Source organism: Nomascus leucogenys, chromosome 16, assembly GCF_006542625.1.
Source record: "Nomascus leucogenys isolate Asia chromosome 16, Asia_NLE_v1, whole genome shotgun sequence".
Classification (NCBI taxonomy): Eukaryota; Metazoa; Chordata; class Mammalia; order Primates; family Hylobatidae; genus Nomascus; species Nomascus leucogenys.
This window is the reverse complement of record NC_044396.1, coordinates 86,570,775-86,587,853: the sequence shown is the minus strand read 5'-3', so window position 1 is coordinate 86,587,853 and position 17,079 is coordinate 86,570,775. Positions and strand designations below refer to the sequence as shown.

Below are 17,079 nucleotides of genomic sequence, written 5' to 3'. Positions count from 1 at the left end.
AGCCAGAAATGGCCAGTGGAGCTTCTCTCAGATTGCATCTCTGTGCCCTCTCCTGCCTTCTTCTTATAATGACCCCCGTGATAGCATTAGGCCCACTCGGAGAAACCAGAATGACCTCCCCCTCTCAAGATCCTGAACTAAGTCACATCGTTTTTGCCATGTAAGGTAACGTATTCACATGTTCTGGGGATTAGGATGTGGCTGTCTTTAGGGGCTCATTATTCTGCCTACTACACTCAGTGCCATTTTTAAGAATAGGAACTTTAGTGCAGTGGCTCATCTCAAAAAAAAAAAAAAAAAAAAGAATATGAACTTTAGCATCTTCACCTTAGTAGAAGAGAAAACCAAGACCCGAGAGTTTCAGGAAGCTTTGGCTCAACTGAGAAAGTGCCAGATTCAGGTCTTGTGACTGCCCAACCCAATGTTGTATGCCATTCTGGGAGTTATATTATTGAAAATGAAATTGAATTTTCAATAACATCAAGCACCACAAAGGAGCAGAGATATTTTACTGCCTGAAACTGCTCCACAATATATTGCATTCCAAAAAGAGCAAAGGGTACCATGATCAGTTTTTTTAAATTGCTCTTGAAATTCTGTATTTTTACCTGATTAATCAGTCCATGGGGGGAAATCGTGATTTGAGGACTCCCGGTTTTTATGGTGTGCACTTAATATCAGTGCCATGAGTAAATTCACCAAGTCTTCCGTTGACCTTTACTGTGCATTGCCTAAGAATTTAATGAATTTAAATAGAAATTAATTTCTCTCAGCTTTGATGTCAATTAACTGGCATAGTTATACATTCAGTCTAGATTACATATTTTCATTTGTTGTTCTTTAATTAAAGTCACTGTGGCAAAGGCTGAAGTTTTAATTAATGTGGGGGCATTATCATATTAAGTTTAATTTAAACATAATATAAGAATGTTTTCCTCTCTGAATTAGTTTCCACTAAAGAATACCCCAGAAGGAATCTTTAATTTCATTTTAAAGCCTAAGTTTAACCTTTAAAAGTTTGCCTTTGTTCATCATCACATATTAAGTCTTTATAGGAGAAGCAGCATCAGCTTAACAACAACAACAACAAAAACCATAGAGGTCTTCATACCTTGGAGGTTTTTAAAAGAGGATTGAAGGAAAAGACATGATTTTATGTGATTTAAAAAAGCGATAACAAAGGAAGTTAAAAATGAAGTTTATCCTCTGGGCAAGAAAGAAGCTCATTTGTTCTTGCCTGAAAAAAGAGCACAGTATGTTTGAGTTTCAGAAAATAAACATCCATCTGAGCTGTCTTTTCTGCAGAATATTCTAGAATTTAAGAATTTGGTGTTTGTTGCCAGTCTTTCTGCTGACAGCAGGCGCCTTCTGCCTCGGTGCCTTCCTCCGCCTCCACCAGGGTTGGGGCCAGGAAGCAGTGGGCGGAGGTGCTGGGGCTGCATGTGGCTGGCAGGTTGGCCTCTGTACTAGTGACTCTTTGGAAAATCACCCACAACCTCAGCTGATAGAACAGAAACCCCAATAATAGAACACTGCTCTGTCTTGATTCCACTGACATGGAATTGATTTGGAGATTGAACACATCAAAACTGCATCTGGGAGATTATTAAATGTGGGCCACATCCCTGTGAGGTTTATCTGGTATAATTCGTCCAGACAACCTTGATAATCAGGACAGAATTCCCCCATTTCTTCCCTAGTACCCTGATGAGCAATACATAAACATAGCAGCCTGAGATACACTCAGTGGTCATCTCAGCTCTTTCGTTGCCTGAGTATAAGCATCTTAGTGGTTTGTTCAGCTCACATGTATATTGGGGAGGTGGGATACTTTGGGACATCACTGGACTTGCATATCAGAGATATAGAGGGGACTGTTTGTGAGGCTTTAGGACCCCCACACAGAGGATGAGGAGGCTGTACAGGGATTTGAGTTGGAGAGGTGCTTGATAGAAGAAACAGGAGTGAGTGGTGTCACAGAAGCCCCAAAAGACTAGATCTTGACTGGAGAATGTGGTCAGCATTGCCATATAATGCAGAGAAGTCACACTGGACAATAGCAAAGCCTGGGATTAAGGATGTGTGTTAGATTCACTTCTTAGCCTTGCCAGTGTGACCTCAGAAGGGTTACTTCACCATGCCAAGCCTCTGTATAAAACAAGCTAAGCATGCCCGTGTCATTGGGCTATTGGGAAGAAACTGTGACTTGATGTATGAGGTGCCTGATGCATGGTAAATGCCCTGTTAGTGGAAGACACATGCTGTTATCTGTTATTAGTAATGTTGGTGGTGGTACTAGTGATAAGATAAAGAGTGAAGAGTATTCATTGGATTAACCAATGAGAATGTTAGCTGATCCTGACATGTGCAATGCCAGGAGAGGACTGAGTGCAGGAAGCAGCATGCTATGGTGTGAGGCAAGGCTTCTCAACCTCAGTACTGCTCACAATTGGGGCCAGGCCAGTGTTTGTTTTGGGGGCTGTCCTGTGTGTTGTAGGGTATTTAGCAGCATCCCTGGCCTCTATCCACTGGATGCCCTGGGCACACCTCAGTTGTGACAACCAAAAGTTCCTCCATACATTGCCTGTCTGGGAGGAAAATTGCCCATAGTTTAGAACCACTGGCCTAAGTAATGAAGAGAGACAGGGAAGTGATGACTTCATATTATTTTTCTAGTTTAAATTTATAATCTTAATTTCAGTGATTATTTTGAATAGGGCAGTTACTCTCCCATGGAATAAAATTTGAAAGATGGAGGAGATGTGAATGCTGGCCTCCTCCACTTGCATCCCAGCCTGTTGTCCACCCCAGGCATCACTAACAGCACCTCTTTCTGGTGAGTTCTTGGAAGTGGAGACTCCACAGAATCCTGGCTGTGAAGGAAAGGGGAAGATAGGGCCGCACCGAGGCAGGCCCTTGGATAACACCGAACACACTTACTTGGTGAGGGGACAGATGTGTACAGAGGGGAGGTGTAGAAGTCCAAGGAGAGCAGGGGGATGGCTGGAGAAGGAACTAAAGAAAGCAGACGATTTGCCAAGACCCAGAGTCAGTGATGCAAGACAGAGTGATTGAAGAGAAGCTAGATGCTGGGTGCTGGGACTTGAACAGCGAATAAGTGGATGATGCCCCTGAAGTCCCCGCTCTAGGAAGGTGCCACTTTAGAAGGGAGGAAGGACAATGAAGATGTGTAGGAAAGATACTAATACAATGTCAGACTGACAGTAGGGAAATCCGTTAGAGAGTTTTGATGGCTCTATGTGTTTGGCGGGGCTGCTTTCGCTAGGAGTCCCAGGAGGGCCTTTCTGAAGAGGTGGTGCCTGAAGATGAGGAGAAGGTCAAATGGAGATCTTGGGGAAGAGTTTGTGAACCAGGAGGCACAGCAGTTGTCCCAGGAAGGGAATGAACTTGGTCAGTGCAAAAGACAGAGAAGGGAGATAATGAGGGAGAGAGGGAGGGAGGCGGGACTCGCAAGCCACAGGGAGGAGTCAGGATTTTACTGTAGGTGAGACAGAAGACCATTGGAAGGGTTTATACCTCTGAGACTGTGATCTAGTCTGTGTTTTCAAAAGACCATGTTGTGTGCTGGGTGGGAAGTGGACCGTCAGTGGAGGACAGACAATAACGCTGAGAGAGCACTTAGGAGCTGGTTGCTCCCATCTGTGCAGAAGCCTGCAGTGGCCTGGCCAGGAGGCGTGGGAGACACTGGGATGCACAGTCCTGTCTACCTGTGGGGAGGCATTCCAGGCTGGAGTTTAGGACAGGAGTCTGGAGTGGAGCTACAGATAGGAAAGTCATTAGTTTGTGGATAATATATGCCCTGGGCAGGAGGAAAAGCCTGAAGAATGTCTGGATACCCAGCCTAGGGGACATGGGACAGAGTAGGAGGGCTCAGCCACCCAGCCATGGGACAGGGAAAGCAGAAAGGTGTGGACGCTGGAGGAACACAGTGTTCAGTGGAGTGGTACTTGCACCCATGCAGGGTTTCAAAACTTGAGGGGCTTTTAAAAAACTTCAGGATGATGGAGGAATCTTAAACTTTGTTGTAGAAAGGGGCATTGAGTCTAACAGGGCTGAGGATCAGTGCTCTAGGAGGAGGAGAAAGGGGTCTTGGAAGGCAGAGGGGAACTCTCACCCACAGCTGGTGTCAGGCCAGGCATAGGCAGGTGCAGAGGGACAGAATTGTATAGTACAAGAAGGTCTGGAAAGTTCTTACCTGATATTCCCATTATGAAGCAGGAGACAAGAACTGAGGCTGAGATTGAAAGAGGAAGTCGACAATAATGTAGGGGACTTAATGAGATCGATGGAGAATTGCAGTTCTTCTTCTGGATAATTGGACAGAGTTGACTAGGGAAATACATGAGGTTGGAAGTGTGGCCATAAGAATAAATAATGGCTTTGTGATTTGTCTCAGCATCCCAGGGTCAGAGCAAGGAGGGCTGGGGCTTGGATTGATGCTGGGCTGTGGATTTGCCAGGCAGGTTTGAGAGAAAGAGAAGTGGCTGAGGACGTGGAGGGCTTTGCCAATAAAAGTTGTAAGTTTTGGGCTCTGGAGTGTGCTCTTTGGAGAGGGGAGCATAGTTAGGAGTAGGTTGAGAGAAAATGGGAGGGAATGCAAACTGAAGATCCTCCAGAAATCGAAGAATAATGACAGTGAAAGTAAGAGAGGGCCAGAGGGCCGATAGTCATCAGAGTGAGATGCTTGGATTTAGCCCCATGGGTGGTGCTGAATAATCATATGGGTGACTGAATGAAACTCCACAGATTGTGAAATGGTAGGGAAGGTTCTTGGCCTTAAAGTCAATGGATATTAACAGTATTTAAGTGGAGAGGGCCAGGTGCCAAATTGTCTGATGGATCTGGCACTGTGGGTAGCAGGGACAGGATGGGGAAATGCCCCCACTCCACCGTGGAGGTGGCACTGCTGCCCTGCCCGGGCCTGGCATCCTCCTTACCTGGGGCTCAAGAGCATGAGTAGCCTCCACCTGAGAGGACTTAGCAGAGAGTGTGGTCAAAGAAAGAGAGGGAAGGAGCACGCTCTCTGGCAAGGTGAATGTTGGGGATTTTGTTGGCCAGAATGTCTGAGATTCCAGGGTGCTGTGGAAACATTGGCATAGAGGAGAGACCATGTGGACCACAGAGAAGACATGGCAGAGAAGGATGGGAGGCCAGAGTTTGCGACTAGGGAATGACCTGCTGGAATGTCACAGTTCTGTGAGCTGTCTACTGCTGGTAGCTCACAGTTCCAGACAGCCGTGGTGTTGGGGATGTTGGTGAGAGGGCTCATTCCCCTGGCCCAGCTCAGGGTGGCAGCCCGGTGGTGCCAGCATCAGCCTGGCTCAGGCCAGTAGACTACAGACCTGGCACCAGCACTACCCTTAGTCTCCTGAGGCTGGAGTTTGCTTCTGAAGGCACTATCTGTTCAAAGAGACTTTTGTCCAGGCTGCAGTTTAGTTGCTGCTTCTGATATAATTGTAGAAAGATATTCTTTTGTGTGACTCTCCAGTTTTTTTTTTTTTAAAAAAACCTAGAGTTGTACATTCTCTTAATTAAAGCATCCAAACACTTCCTGGAACATGCGCAAAATTTAATGAGTTCAATAAATAATGACGTTTCAGGATGTGACCAGCTTTTAAATTTGTTCTTCACTGGGAAATTCGCATGGGAATTTATGCTAATGACTTAGCTTCTGACGTGAAGGAGACTGAGAATCTGGCTCCTGGTCTTAGTGTTTTGGGACAAAGGAGATTAAGAAAAGCAGACACTCCCTTTCCATTGTTCTCGTTTTCTAAATTATTTGTTACTTACAAGTGAAAAAATGATAGAATGATTTAAGCCACTTACCCACTGGCCAAGGGAATTATGTTACTTATCTTAGTTCTCTCTGGCATTTAAACTGTTGGGCACATATTAGGCTGTCTGCAAAAGCTTATTCAACAAATAAAAAAAGTACATTAAGTTTTAAAATCTCTGCCTTGAAAAACATACACTGTTGCTATTGTGTTCCAATACTAAGGTAAGCTTGAATTGAATATAAGTGCTGGAGACAAAATAATACTTACTAGATTTGAAGCATTTGAGCAGGAGGAGGAACTGTTGCATTTTTCTGCATTACGAACACATTTTTTTTTAACCTCTGTCTGTGCTTTCAGGTGGTTTGAAGTGTCCTGTTTGCAGCTTTGTATATGGCACCAAATGGGAGTTCAATAGGCACTTGAAGAACAAACATGGCTTGAAGGTGGTGGAAATTGATGGAGACCCCAAGTGGGAGGTAATTTTTTTAAGTATGGTATTAATCTCGACATTTCTAAACACAGATGACAAACCAGGCAAGCCCAAACACTGGGCATGGACAGTCATTCCTCAGAACATTAGATTTTCTGTTTGGGGAACTTCTGAAACTTTTTCAAATGATGTCTCACATCTGAGGGGTATAACTGGATTAAGATCTGGGCCAAGCCTGTGAATTCTTGTTCTGGGTTGAATGTAGACTCTCTTGTGAAAGTTTGTGTTGACTTCCTTGACACTTTTACTTATGTTATTCACAAATCCAGAGTTTCAGGTGTTGCATCTGGAAGAATGGAAGGCAAGGATCCTACTGTATTGCCATCCTCACTGAGAGAATTGGAAAAGGCTGCATTTCCTGAATCTAGGCCCTGCTCTCTTTCGATGGAGAGCTCATGCTCCTAGCTGCTTTTTTGTTTTTTTTTTCCCGTAGGAGTTGGAACCAGCCACCTGCTGAAAACACACCTTTTTTATAAGAGCCAGTAACCATCTCTCTTTTCAGATACTAGGTATCGCCACCACGGACTAATTGCAGTTACCTAAGGCAGGGTTTCTCAGACTCAGTGCTGTCGACATTTTGGTCTGGACAAATCCTTTGTTGTGGAGGGCTGTCCTGTGCCCTACAGGCTGTTTAGCTGCATTTCTGGCCTCTTCCCACTAAGTTACTAGTAGCATCATCCCCCCAACCCCATCCCCTGTTGAGATACCCAAAAATGTCTCCAGACATTACCAGTGTTCAGCGTTTCCTGGGGGTAAAAATCACCCTCACTTTATCTAAGGACTTTACAGAGCATCCAGTGGTTAGGAGAAGGCTTTTTAAACAGAATCCACAACAAATGAAAAAAATAATACATTATGACATTGTGGGGATTATTCTGGAATGCAAGGCACAAGTGGTCTCATGGAAAGGTAACATGTTAACATCCATTATAATATGAAACAGTCATCTTCATAGATGCAGAAAAGGCATTTGACAAAATTCAGTGTTCACTGATGAAAAAGAGTAAATAGAATTTGATGGATACATCCTTAAGATGAAAAAAAAATGTGTGTCACCCAAACACAAGCATCTTACTTCACTGGGAAACACTAGAGTGTTTTCACTGAAGTCAGAAGCAGACAAGAGTGCCTGGTGGCTCTGCTGTTCTTTAACAGCATGTGGAGGCATCAGTCAGTGTGGCTAGACCAGACAAAGCAGATGGAGACCTAGAACTGGAAGGAAAGAAATAAAAGTATCTCTCTATGCATATAATAGGATGATATTTTCAGAAAATCCAAAAGAATGAATGAAAAGCTAATACAAACAAAAAGCAGCAGATTAAAAGATCAGCATACAATTAGTTGTAGATACATGTACACCTGCACATATGAATGTGTATACACACGTGTAAATATAAGAATATGTATACGCTAATATATGCACGTATATATATATATAAAATCAGTTACAATGGAAACAAAACCCCCATTTGATACAGGAAATGAAACCAAGATAAATCTAGGCATAAATCTTATAAAAAATGCCCAAAATGTAAATATGGGAAACTATAAAACACTTCTGAAAGAGACATAAACCTAGAGTTGAGCAAATTAATGGGAATACTCAATATCATAAAGATGTTAATTCCCCTGAAGGTAATTTATACAATAATTTATCAATGTAATATGATCTATTACATATTACATGTAATCTAAATACCATTAGATATTTTTCTGGAGCTAATCAAGTTGATTTCTAAAGTTCATTTGGAAGAGTAAGTACAATTAGCTAGGAAACCCTTGGGAATAACAACCGTAAGAGGAGAATCCTACCAGATATTAAAACATATTATGAAATCTCTCTAAGACGGTGTGCATGAATAGATGGTCTAATGGAATCGAACAGAAAATTTAGAATAGACCCAATGACATATGGAAATTTAGTATATGATAAAGATGGTGTCTCATCTTGGTAGGAGAAAGGTGGGCTTTTTGATAAGTGACATAGGATAACTAAATAGCTATCTGAAAAAAGATAAAATTGAATCTGTTTATTATAACATAAAGTTATATGAGACAAATTTCAAAAGGATCAGATATTTAAATGTAGAAACAGTAATATTTTACAAGTACTAGAAGAAAACATACGTGAATTCATCTATAAACAGAGTGTGGAGAACTTTTGTAACTATAATTCAAAATCCAGACTCAATAAGGAAAAAGATGTCTTAAAAATTAACTGCATAGAAAAACTTTAAAAGTCATATGGAAAAGAGCTTATAAATAAGTAAAAAGATAAATGATTAAAATATTTTTTGTCATGTAGAAAAAAATAATATCTTTATAAAAGGCCTACAAAAATAGTGATGAGAAAGATCAACCCTTTAGAAAAATGGACAAGAGATAAGAAAGGTTCAGGGAAAAGGAAATGTAAATAACCTTGAATATCTGAAAACATGATCAGCCTCACATGTAAGGAAAGAAATTTTTATTAAAGTTAGCCCGGGGTGGAATTTCTCACCTACTAGCTTGACAGAGATCCAAAAGTTTGACATTATCTCTGCTGGAAAGGCTGTGGGGAAATCTGCTGTCATACGTTGTTGGTGGGAATGTAAAATGGCCCAGCCTTATGAAGGGAATAGCAATATGTAACAAAATTACATATGCATTTATTTATCCATTAACTCAATAATCCCACTTTATCCATTAACTCAATAATGGTGTTAGGAAACCATCCCAAAGTTTCACTGGGACACTGTGTCCATACTGACATAAATAAATGATTGAATAAATGTGGGAGAAGGAACTATGCATTTCCTCCAAAAAATAATGATTAATAAATGTAGAAGGAATGAGGGAAATAGAAAATTACTATTAGAATACCACAGGAACAATCGTAGCAGGTGAGATCCATTAGTGAGTGCTAAAGTTAGTAGGCAAAAGTTTAAGGATAAATGAGATATTCACATAAACTCTGAATATCTCCTTCCAAATATTTATTAATTACAAAAGGCAAAAATGGGAACTTTACGGTGGAGGCACCACCTTCACCAAGCAATAGAGGTTGGCATCATCAGTAATGAAGCATGCTGACATCATGTGTCACCTGATACCATGTGATCAGATGAGAAGACACTTCATCTCATGGTATTCTTAACTAAAATCTTCAACCTCAGCCTAATTATCAGAAACCATCGGGCAAATCCAAATGATGGGTGTGGTCAAATACCTCATCTGTACTCCTCAAAAATGTCAAGGTCATGAAAGATACAGAAAGTCTGAGGAACTTTCACAGCCAGGAGGAGACAACGGAGTCATGATGGCTAAATGTGCTGTGGGATGCAGGTTTGGATCCTGAAACAGAGAAAGGACATTAATGAGAAAACTGGAGGAATCTGGAGAAAGCCTATTGTTTAATTAGTAATAGTATCCCAATGTTAATTTCTTGTTTTGATCATTGCGCCATGATTACAAAAGATGTTAAGATTAGGGGAGGCTGGGTAAAGGGTCTCCAGGAACTCTCTGTTGCAGCCCTTTACGTCTTTGGAACTCTTGTGTAAGTCTAAAATTATTTCAAAGCAAAGTAGTTACAAAAAATAAGAAATGGGGTCATTATATGTAGGGAAAGGAGGCAGAGAGCCAGATGGAAGGGATGGGGAGATGCTAAATTTCTCAAAATACCCTTCTGTGTAGACTTGACTCTAATTATATAAAATATTGTAAAAGTATTTTATATAATAATAAAAACAAAATTAAACTTAGAAAGCAAGTCTTAAACATTGTGAGTAAAATGAAATAAATGATTCTAACTGTATATCAAATTGGTGACATAACTACATGGAGAGGAACAATTTCAAGAGACTTCAAAACAGTTATTTGATTGGGATGTAACCTAAGGGCAAAACAAACTGCAAAAACTGAAGTTTTCAAGTATTCTACTGTTGGTAGTAGGGATGATATTGTGATTCTGAGGCTGTTACTAGTGTTTAATAATGACAGTGAAACACATACAATATGTTTAATTCTGTAAGTTTATAATGATATTTGGAAAAAACAACTCAGTCACCTTTGTAGAATGTTAGAGAATCAACTCTTTATTTTGAAAATTGGTAAATTAAGACCAAGAATCAAGCAATTGTTCTACCTTTATTTTTTAACTTTTTTTTTGAGAGATAGGGTCTAGCTACCCAGGCTGGCATGCCATGGAGCCTCCCTTCACAGCTCACTGCAACCTCGAACTCCTGGGCTCAAGCAATTCTCTTACCTCAGGAGACAGTAGATAGTCCTATCTACCATCTTCCAAGTAGATAGGATTATAGGCAAGCACTATGCCTGGATAATTTTTTGAAAATTTTTTTAAATAGAGACAGGATTTCCCTTTGTTGCCTAGGCTGGTCTCAAACTCCTGGCCTCAAGCAATCTTCCCACCCTGGCTTCCCAAAGTGTTGGGAATACAAGAGTGAGCCACCATACCCAGCCCTATTCTACCTTTAAAAACAAAACAAAACAAAACACAACAAAACAAAACCCTATGTAAACATAACCAAACATTTGATGAGGGGAAGTTTTTTCTTTTGAAATATTTCAACTAACACATGAAAAATTAGAATATTACCATGTTGCAACCTTCTAATGATGTCATGGGTTTAGCAATGATCATCAGTTACTGCTGACATTACATAAAAGAGACCACTGTCCAAAGCATGTCTCCTGAAGGAACTACCCAATATAACCCATGAAGCATTCTTGGCAAAAAGGGAACCTGAATCTAATTAAGCTTTTGTATTTATATCCAGTGACCAATTTACAGAAAACACCATGGATGGAGGAACATTGGTCAATTCCATGGTGATGCAATCAGCGAAACTTAGATTGCTGACAGCTTTGTAAGGCAAACACCCTGCTGTCTTCAACAAATAAACTACAAGGGGAGAAAAGCCAGAAATGGAGGAAGAGCATATGGGTTTTAAGTCTTATGAGACATACTAATCAGTTCTAATGTGTGAACCTCATTTAGATTTGATTTGAACAAACCTAAAAAATGAGGTAATTGGGGAAATTTAAACATTGTCTAGACCATTGATGATGTTAAGGATTTATTGTAAAGTTTTTGAGTGTCACAGGAGCATTGTAGTTCTTTTTTGAATGAGTTTTATTTTTTAGAGACACAGTATGAAATCTTTATAGGACAAATAATGATTTCAGGATTTGCTTCAGAATAATCCTGGGGCAGGGCATGGAGTACATGGGAACATAGTCCAAGAAAGTCTGGCCATGATTCAACCTACAGAATGGGAGAAAATTTTTGCAATCTATCCATCTGACAAAGGGCTAATATCCAGAATCTACAAGGAACTTAAACAAATTTACAAGAAAAAAAACAACCCCATCAAAAAGTGGGCAAAGGATATGAACAGATACTTCTCAAAAGAAGACATTTATGCAGCCAACAAACATATGAAAAAAAGCTCATCATCACTGGCCATCAGAGAAATGCAAATCAAAACCACAATGAGATACCATCTCACGCCAGTTAGAATGATTATCATTAAAAAGTCAGGAAACAACAGATGGTGGAGAGGATGTGGAGAAATAGGAATGCTTTTACACTGTTGGTGGGAGTGTAAATTAGTTTACCCATTGTGGAAGACAGTGTGGTGATTCCTCAAGGATCTAGAACCAGAAATACCATTTGACCCAGCAATCCCATTACTGGGCATATACCTAAAGGATTATAAATCATTCTACTATAAAGACACATGCACACACCTATGTTTATTGCAGCACTATTCACAATAGCAAAGACTTGGAACCAATCCAAATGCCCATCAATGATAGACGGGATAAAGAAAATGCGGTACACATACACCATGGAATACTATGCAGCCATAAAAAATGAGTTCATGTCCTTTGCAGGCACATGGATGAAGCTGAAAACCATCATTCTCAGCAAACTAACACAGGAACAGAAAACCAAACACCACGTGTTCTCACTCATAAATAGGAGTTGAACAATGAGAACACACGGACACAGGGAGGGGAATGTCACACACCAGGGCCTGTTGGGGGTGGAGGGCTAGGGGAGGGATAGCATTAGGAGAAATACCTAATGTAGATGACGAGTTGATGGGTACAGCAAACTACCATGGCACGTGTATACTTATGTAACAAACCTGCATGTTCTGCACATGTACCCCAGAACTTAAAGTATAATTAAAAAAGGAAAGACTTGCCGTGATTGATAATTGCTGAGATTGGTTAATGGACACGTGGAGGTTTATTAGACCCATCTCTCTGCTTTTGTGTGTTTAAAATTTTTTTATAAACATTCTTTTAAAAAGTAAGAGTTTTAGAGTCTGACAGACTTAACTTTGAATCCTCTGTCACCTATAAACTGCTTGCCCTTGAGCCATTGTTTAACCCTCATGGCTCAGTGTTCTTCTCTGTACAGTAGGCTGATAATCCCTGAGAGCTCAGAAGCACTGAGAGAAACCATGTGTTAAATGCTGAGGCCTGAATGAGCCCCTGGAGGCCCTCAAAAAATGGCAGCTGCTATGATTATTGCGGATGTTGATGATGATCACTTTTACATCTTCATCTATGCAAAAAACAATTAGTCACCTAGTGTTTCAAGTATTAGTACATACTGGAAGAATTTACTCTTCATTAACAAAATAGACACTCGAGTGTCAATTACCGATGTAAAACTCAATCCATCTTGTCAGTCGGTGCTTTTATAAAAGCATGCAGTAAGGCCTCGCTTCCAGCTGATGCTAGCACCTTATGCAGAGCCGTGAACCCAACAGAAATAGTTGACATAAAGCTGGGTAGTTGACTCCATACTCATCTCCATGAGATGGTGAACAGCCAGGAAGCTGCCATGCAGTGGTCACCGGTGGAGTAACAAGCCACCTCTTCCAGCAATGTTTGTGGCACCTGGCTCCCAGGAATGCCTTGCAATGAGCACCAGCCTTCCTGACAGCAACTATGACATGCTTTCCCCAGAATGAGGAGGAACCTTTCAGGTTGCTTCCTGTCCTTTCACGGGCTAAGGCATTGCCTGGATCTACTGTCGGCTAATCTGTTGCCTCATGGTACTGAGAACAAAATGTTGTTCTTTTTGTTCATTTATGCATTCATTGAATATTTTTGGGTGTCTACTATATGTCAGGATGGAAACACCTAAATGGACTTGGCCAGTTGGCTGTGAAGGAATATTATATGCTATTCTGAACCTCTATGTCATTTACTGATATGTGCTTATAGAGCATAACTTGACACCTGTAGATTTTGTCTGAAGTCCTTTTTGTTCTTCTTGATTGGTGACATTCATGCATCCAGCCTTAAAGTTTTGCTTGCACTCTCTGTCCCTTCCAGAAAGAGATAATTATTAACATCTGGTTCTGTAAAAATTCTGTTCCATCTCTTCTCTCTTTGAGGCACGAGGTACCTGTGAATGCCACTTTAACTCCTCCTACCCTCACAAGTCCTGATTTTGTGCAAATATATTTCTTGTAGTCAGTTTTATTTCTTACACCTTCATGTTCGAATAAGAATGGCACAGCCAAGCGTGGTGGCTCACACCTGTAATCCCAGCACTTCGGGAGGCTCAGGAGATCGAGACCATCCTGGCCAACATGGTGATACCCTGTCTCTACTAAAAACACAAAAATTAGCTGGGTGTGGTGGTACGTGCCTGTAATCCCAGCTACTCAGGAGGCTGAGGCAGAAGAATCGCTTGAACCTGGGGGGCAGAGATTGCAGTGAGCCGAAATCGCACCACTGTGCTCCAGCCTGGATGACAGAACCTGTGCTCTCCACGTGCTGTGTAATCACTGGTCCTCTCCCTTCCACCATCAGCTGCCCTATGGCTGTGCCCCTTCCTCTGTGTAATCACCCACCCTACTCCTTCCACCATCAGCTGCCCCGTGGCTGTGCCCCTTCCTCTGTTGGCCACATGGCACCCAGTCCCCAGGGTAAGGCACAGATTAGTGGTAGTGTTGGTAGCAGTGGGAGGAAAACAGAGGAGCCGTTAGAATCTGAGTGTATGCGAGAATATCTGAGCTGGTCAAATCTCCAGTTGTGAACAGCATACATACTCTGTTTCCCACCACAAAAATGTACAGCAGGGGCTTTTTACCAAAGCTGGTTTTTAAAGGTCTTGGTCCTCACAAAGAGAAGTTTTCTCTTTGGGAAGTGTGTTTATGGAAGCAACTGGTTTCTCAGGGGTGCCAGGTAAACGAGATGTTGCAATGTATTGCTTGTTTGTGTGCATCTGTTCTATCTTAATATGTTATCTTGGAAGTTATGGGCAACAGTCAATCTTTTAGGAGATGACTTAGGTATTATGTTTTTATTTAGACAGCAACAGAAGCTCCTGAGGAGCCCTCCACCCAGTATCTCCACATCACAGAAGCCGAAGAAGATGTTCAAGGGACACAGGCAGCAGTGGCCGCGCTCCAGGACCTGAGATACACCTCTGAGAGTGGTGAGGACGCCTGCTGTTCCTTTGCCATCTCAGAACTGTCTTTCCTAGACATGCTGAATGAATGTGTTTGCAGATGAATGATGTCCATCAGGTGATCTACTTCTGAATCCCTGACCCAGCGTTCAAAGCAGCCCCATTGCCAGCCCCCAGAGATCTCTGCCTCCAGAAATGGTCTAGAACAGAGCCAAAGCAGAGGGGAGGCCTTTGAACAGGGCCGCAAGAGTCTCCCACATCTTATCACATTTAATTCTCTGAACCGCCTTGTGAGGGGAGGAGATCTGACTATTCTCACTTCGCATATGCGGAAGGTCGCTTTTCATTGTTAGTGGTTAATAGTTGTTAGTGGTTGACTGAGGGTCACCCACTTTAGGGTGCTGGAGCTCATCTTGGAATCTGGGTCTCCTAACTTCTTGTCATGGCATCGTCCCATTCTATGCTTCCTCAGGGACATCTCCTCCAGGGCCTACAGGGGCCAGGAAGGCAGTGGCAGGAGGTGGTGTGGGCTCAGTGCGTGGTAGAGAGTGGCAGAGACTCTGGCTTGCGGGGGGTCACTTTGCAGACCTGCAAGACCAGGATCGCTCATTCTCCAAGTCCTTCCCAAAAGGCGCAGTCAGGATTTTTACATCAAATGTCGTGCTTTTCAAATGTTAGATCAGTTCTAAAAAAACAAGCCGCTGTACCAGCCTAGTGGCAGTTGGGGCATTATGCTTAGAAAACAGTTTTTCTTGATGCTCTTTTTAAAAGATGAACAGAACACAAGTTAATGTTTCATACCACAGCCCTGTACGTATCTGGAGGGCAGAGGTCAAGCAGGTTGGGTTAAAAGGGAAGCATTAGGTGAAATGAAATGGTGATAGGAAATAGGAATTAGGAAGACACCATTTTTACCCAGTTCTTAAAACCCCAAACTCCAGATTGTAAGAAAGCTGCACAGAAAACTCCTGTGGGCCAGTTGGTTTAGGGAGGATTAATTGACAGGGCTGTGTTCACTGCCTGCTGAGCTGCAGGGAATTCGGGAGGCAGCGCCTCCACTTCTGCAGACGGGAGAGTCAAGGCCCAGGCTGTTAAACGTGGCTCTCAGCACTGAGGTTCTGTCAGAACTTGAGTTTCCTTCAGGGCTTGAGTTTCCTTCCATGATGTCCAGAAACATCAGTGATTGTTCAGGACCTACAAGATGCAGTCTGTCTGTCTTCATCCCCTATGAGCACACACACACACACACACCCCACACACACACTCACTCTCAGACTCACTCACTCTCTCACTCCTTCTAAGGCCCTCTGATGTCTCTTCCTATCTCTTAACTTTGCAGCTGAAAAGGCCAGGCTCAGCTTCTCTGGCTCCTGCCTGGCCTTGTCACTGTCTCTTGCCACCCCATCCCTGGGCTGTGCTGCCCTCGGCCAGATCTGCAGCTCTCAGAAGGGACACACACTCCAGTGTTCCCTGGGGTATGGCCTGGTTTCTTCTCCCTCACAGCCTTTTTCTGCCAAACTCATCCTCATCTGCAGTACTCAGACTGCAGGTCACCTCCTGAGAACCCCCTCTCTTTTCTGCACTGTTTCCTAATTGCACTCCTGACATGGGACCTGCCAGGTGCTGTAAGGATTTGCTTACAGTCTGGCTTAGGAGCCTGTGAGCCCTGGGAGGAGTCGGGGTTGAGGGGGAAGGGGTAGGGCTTTGTCTTTATTCTTATCAGGAGCAATAGTCCTAGGGCTTGATAAATAGGTCATTGAGGGAGTCCGTGGATGCGGAATTAGAACTTCGCCTCAGTAAGTTGCACAGGTAAATGTTTTCGTCCTTGCGTATTCAGAGTGGTTGGCTGCAAGGTACATTTGCACCATTTCCTTTAAGGGGCATGTGTTTGGGGGGTGCCGGGCGATGCATTGTGAATATAAGCCGGCCACTGCCTCAGCCACCGGCATGTCCTACCTTCTGCATGAGACACGTTGAGTTCCCCTTCTCTGATCTCTTATTGATTGACTCACATTGGAACATGGCCCACAAAAAGCTGCCCATGAGGATGAAAATGTTGGCAGATAATATTATGCTAAGGTGGAGATCAAGCAGTCATTTCTCTTTTAGTAAATTAATGATCAGGGTCAGGGTGTGCACACTCAGGATGGTTGCAGATGGCCTGGCAGATGGTGGGAGCAGGCGGGGATACTAAATAGCTGCCCTGATGATACAGAATCCCGTCTTTAGAGATGGTTAAAATAGAACCCCCAGCTTCAATTGGTTTGGAGTTCTAAAGCCCACTGGTTGAATAATTGAGACATCCTTGGATGTTTTGCCTATAACTTGTGGAATTTCTTGGCACACACTTT

The 17,079-nt window shown here is 42.4% G+C and overlaps 1 protein-coding gene across 2 annotated transcripts in view; it reads left to right on the top strand.

The window, feature by feature from the left end:
- The window catches only part of ZFAT (zinc finger and AT-hook domain containing), a 234,782-nt gene that overhangs the window by 186,915 nt on the left and 30,788 nt on the right, over positions 1–17,079 (top strand). For both annotated transcript variants that reach the window (XM_003276274.3, XM_003276277.4), the window contains 2 exons: positions 6,156–6,274; positions 14,629–14,755. In XM_003276274.3, the coding sequence (XP_003276322.2) occupies positions 6,156–6,274; positions 14,629–14,755 (246 nt within the window). The remainder of the gene's footprint in view (positions 1–6,155; positions 6,275–14,628; positions 14,756–17,079) is intronic.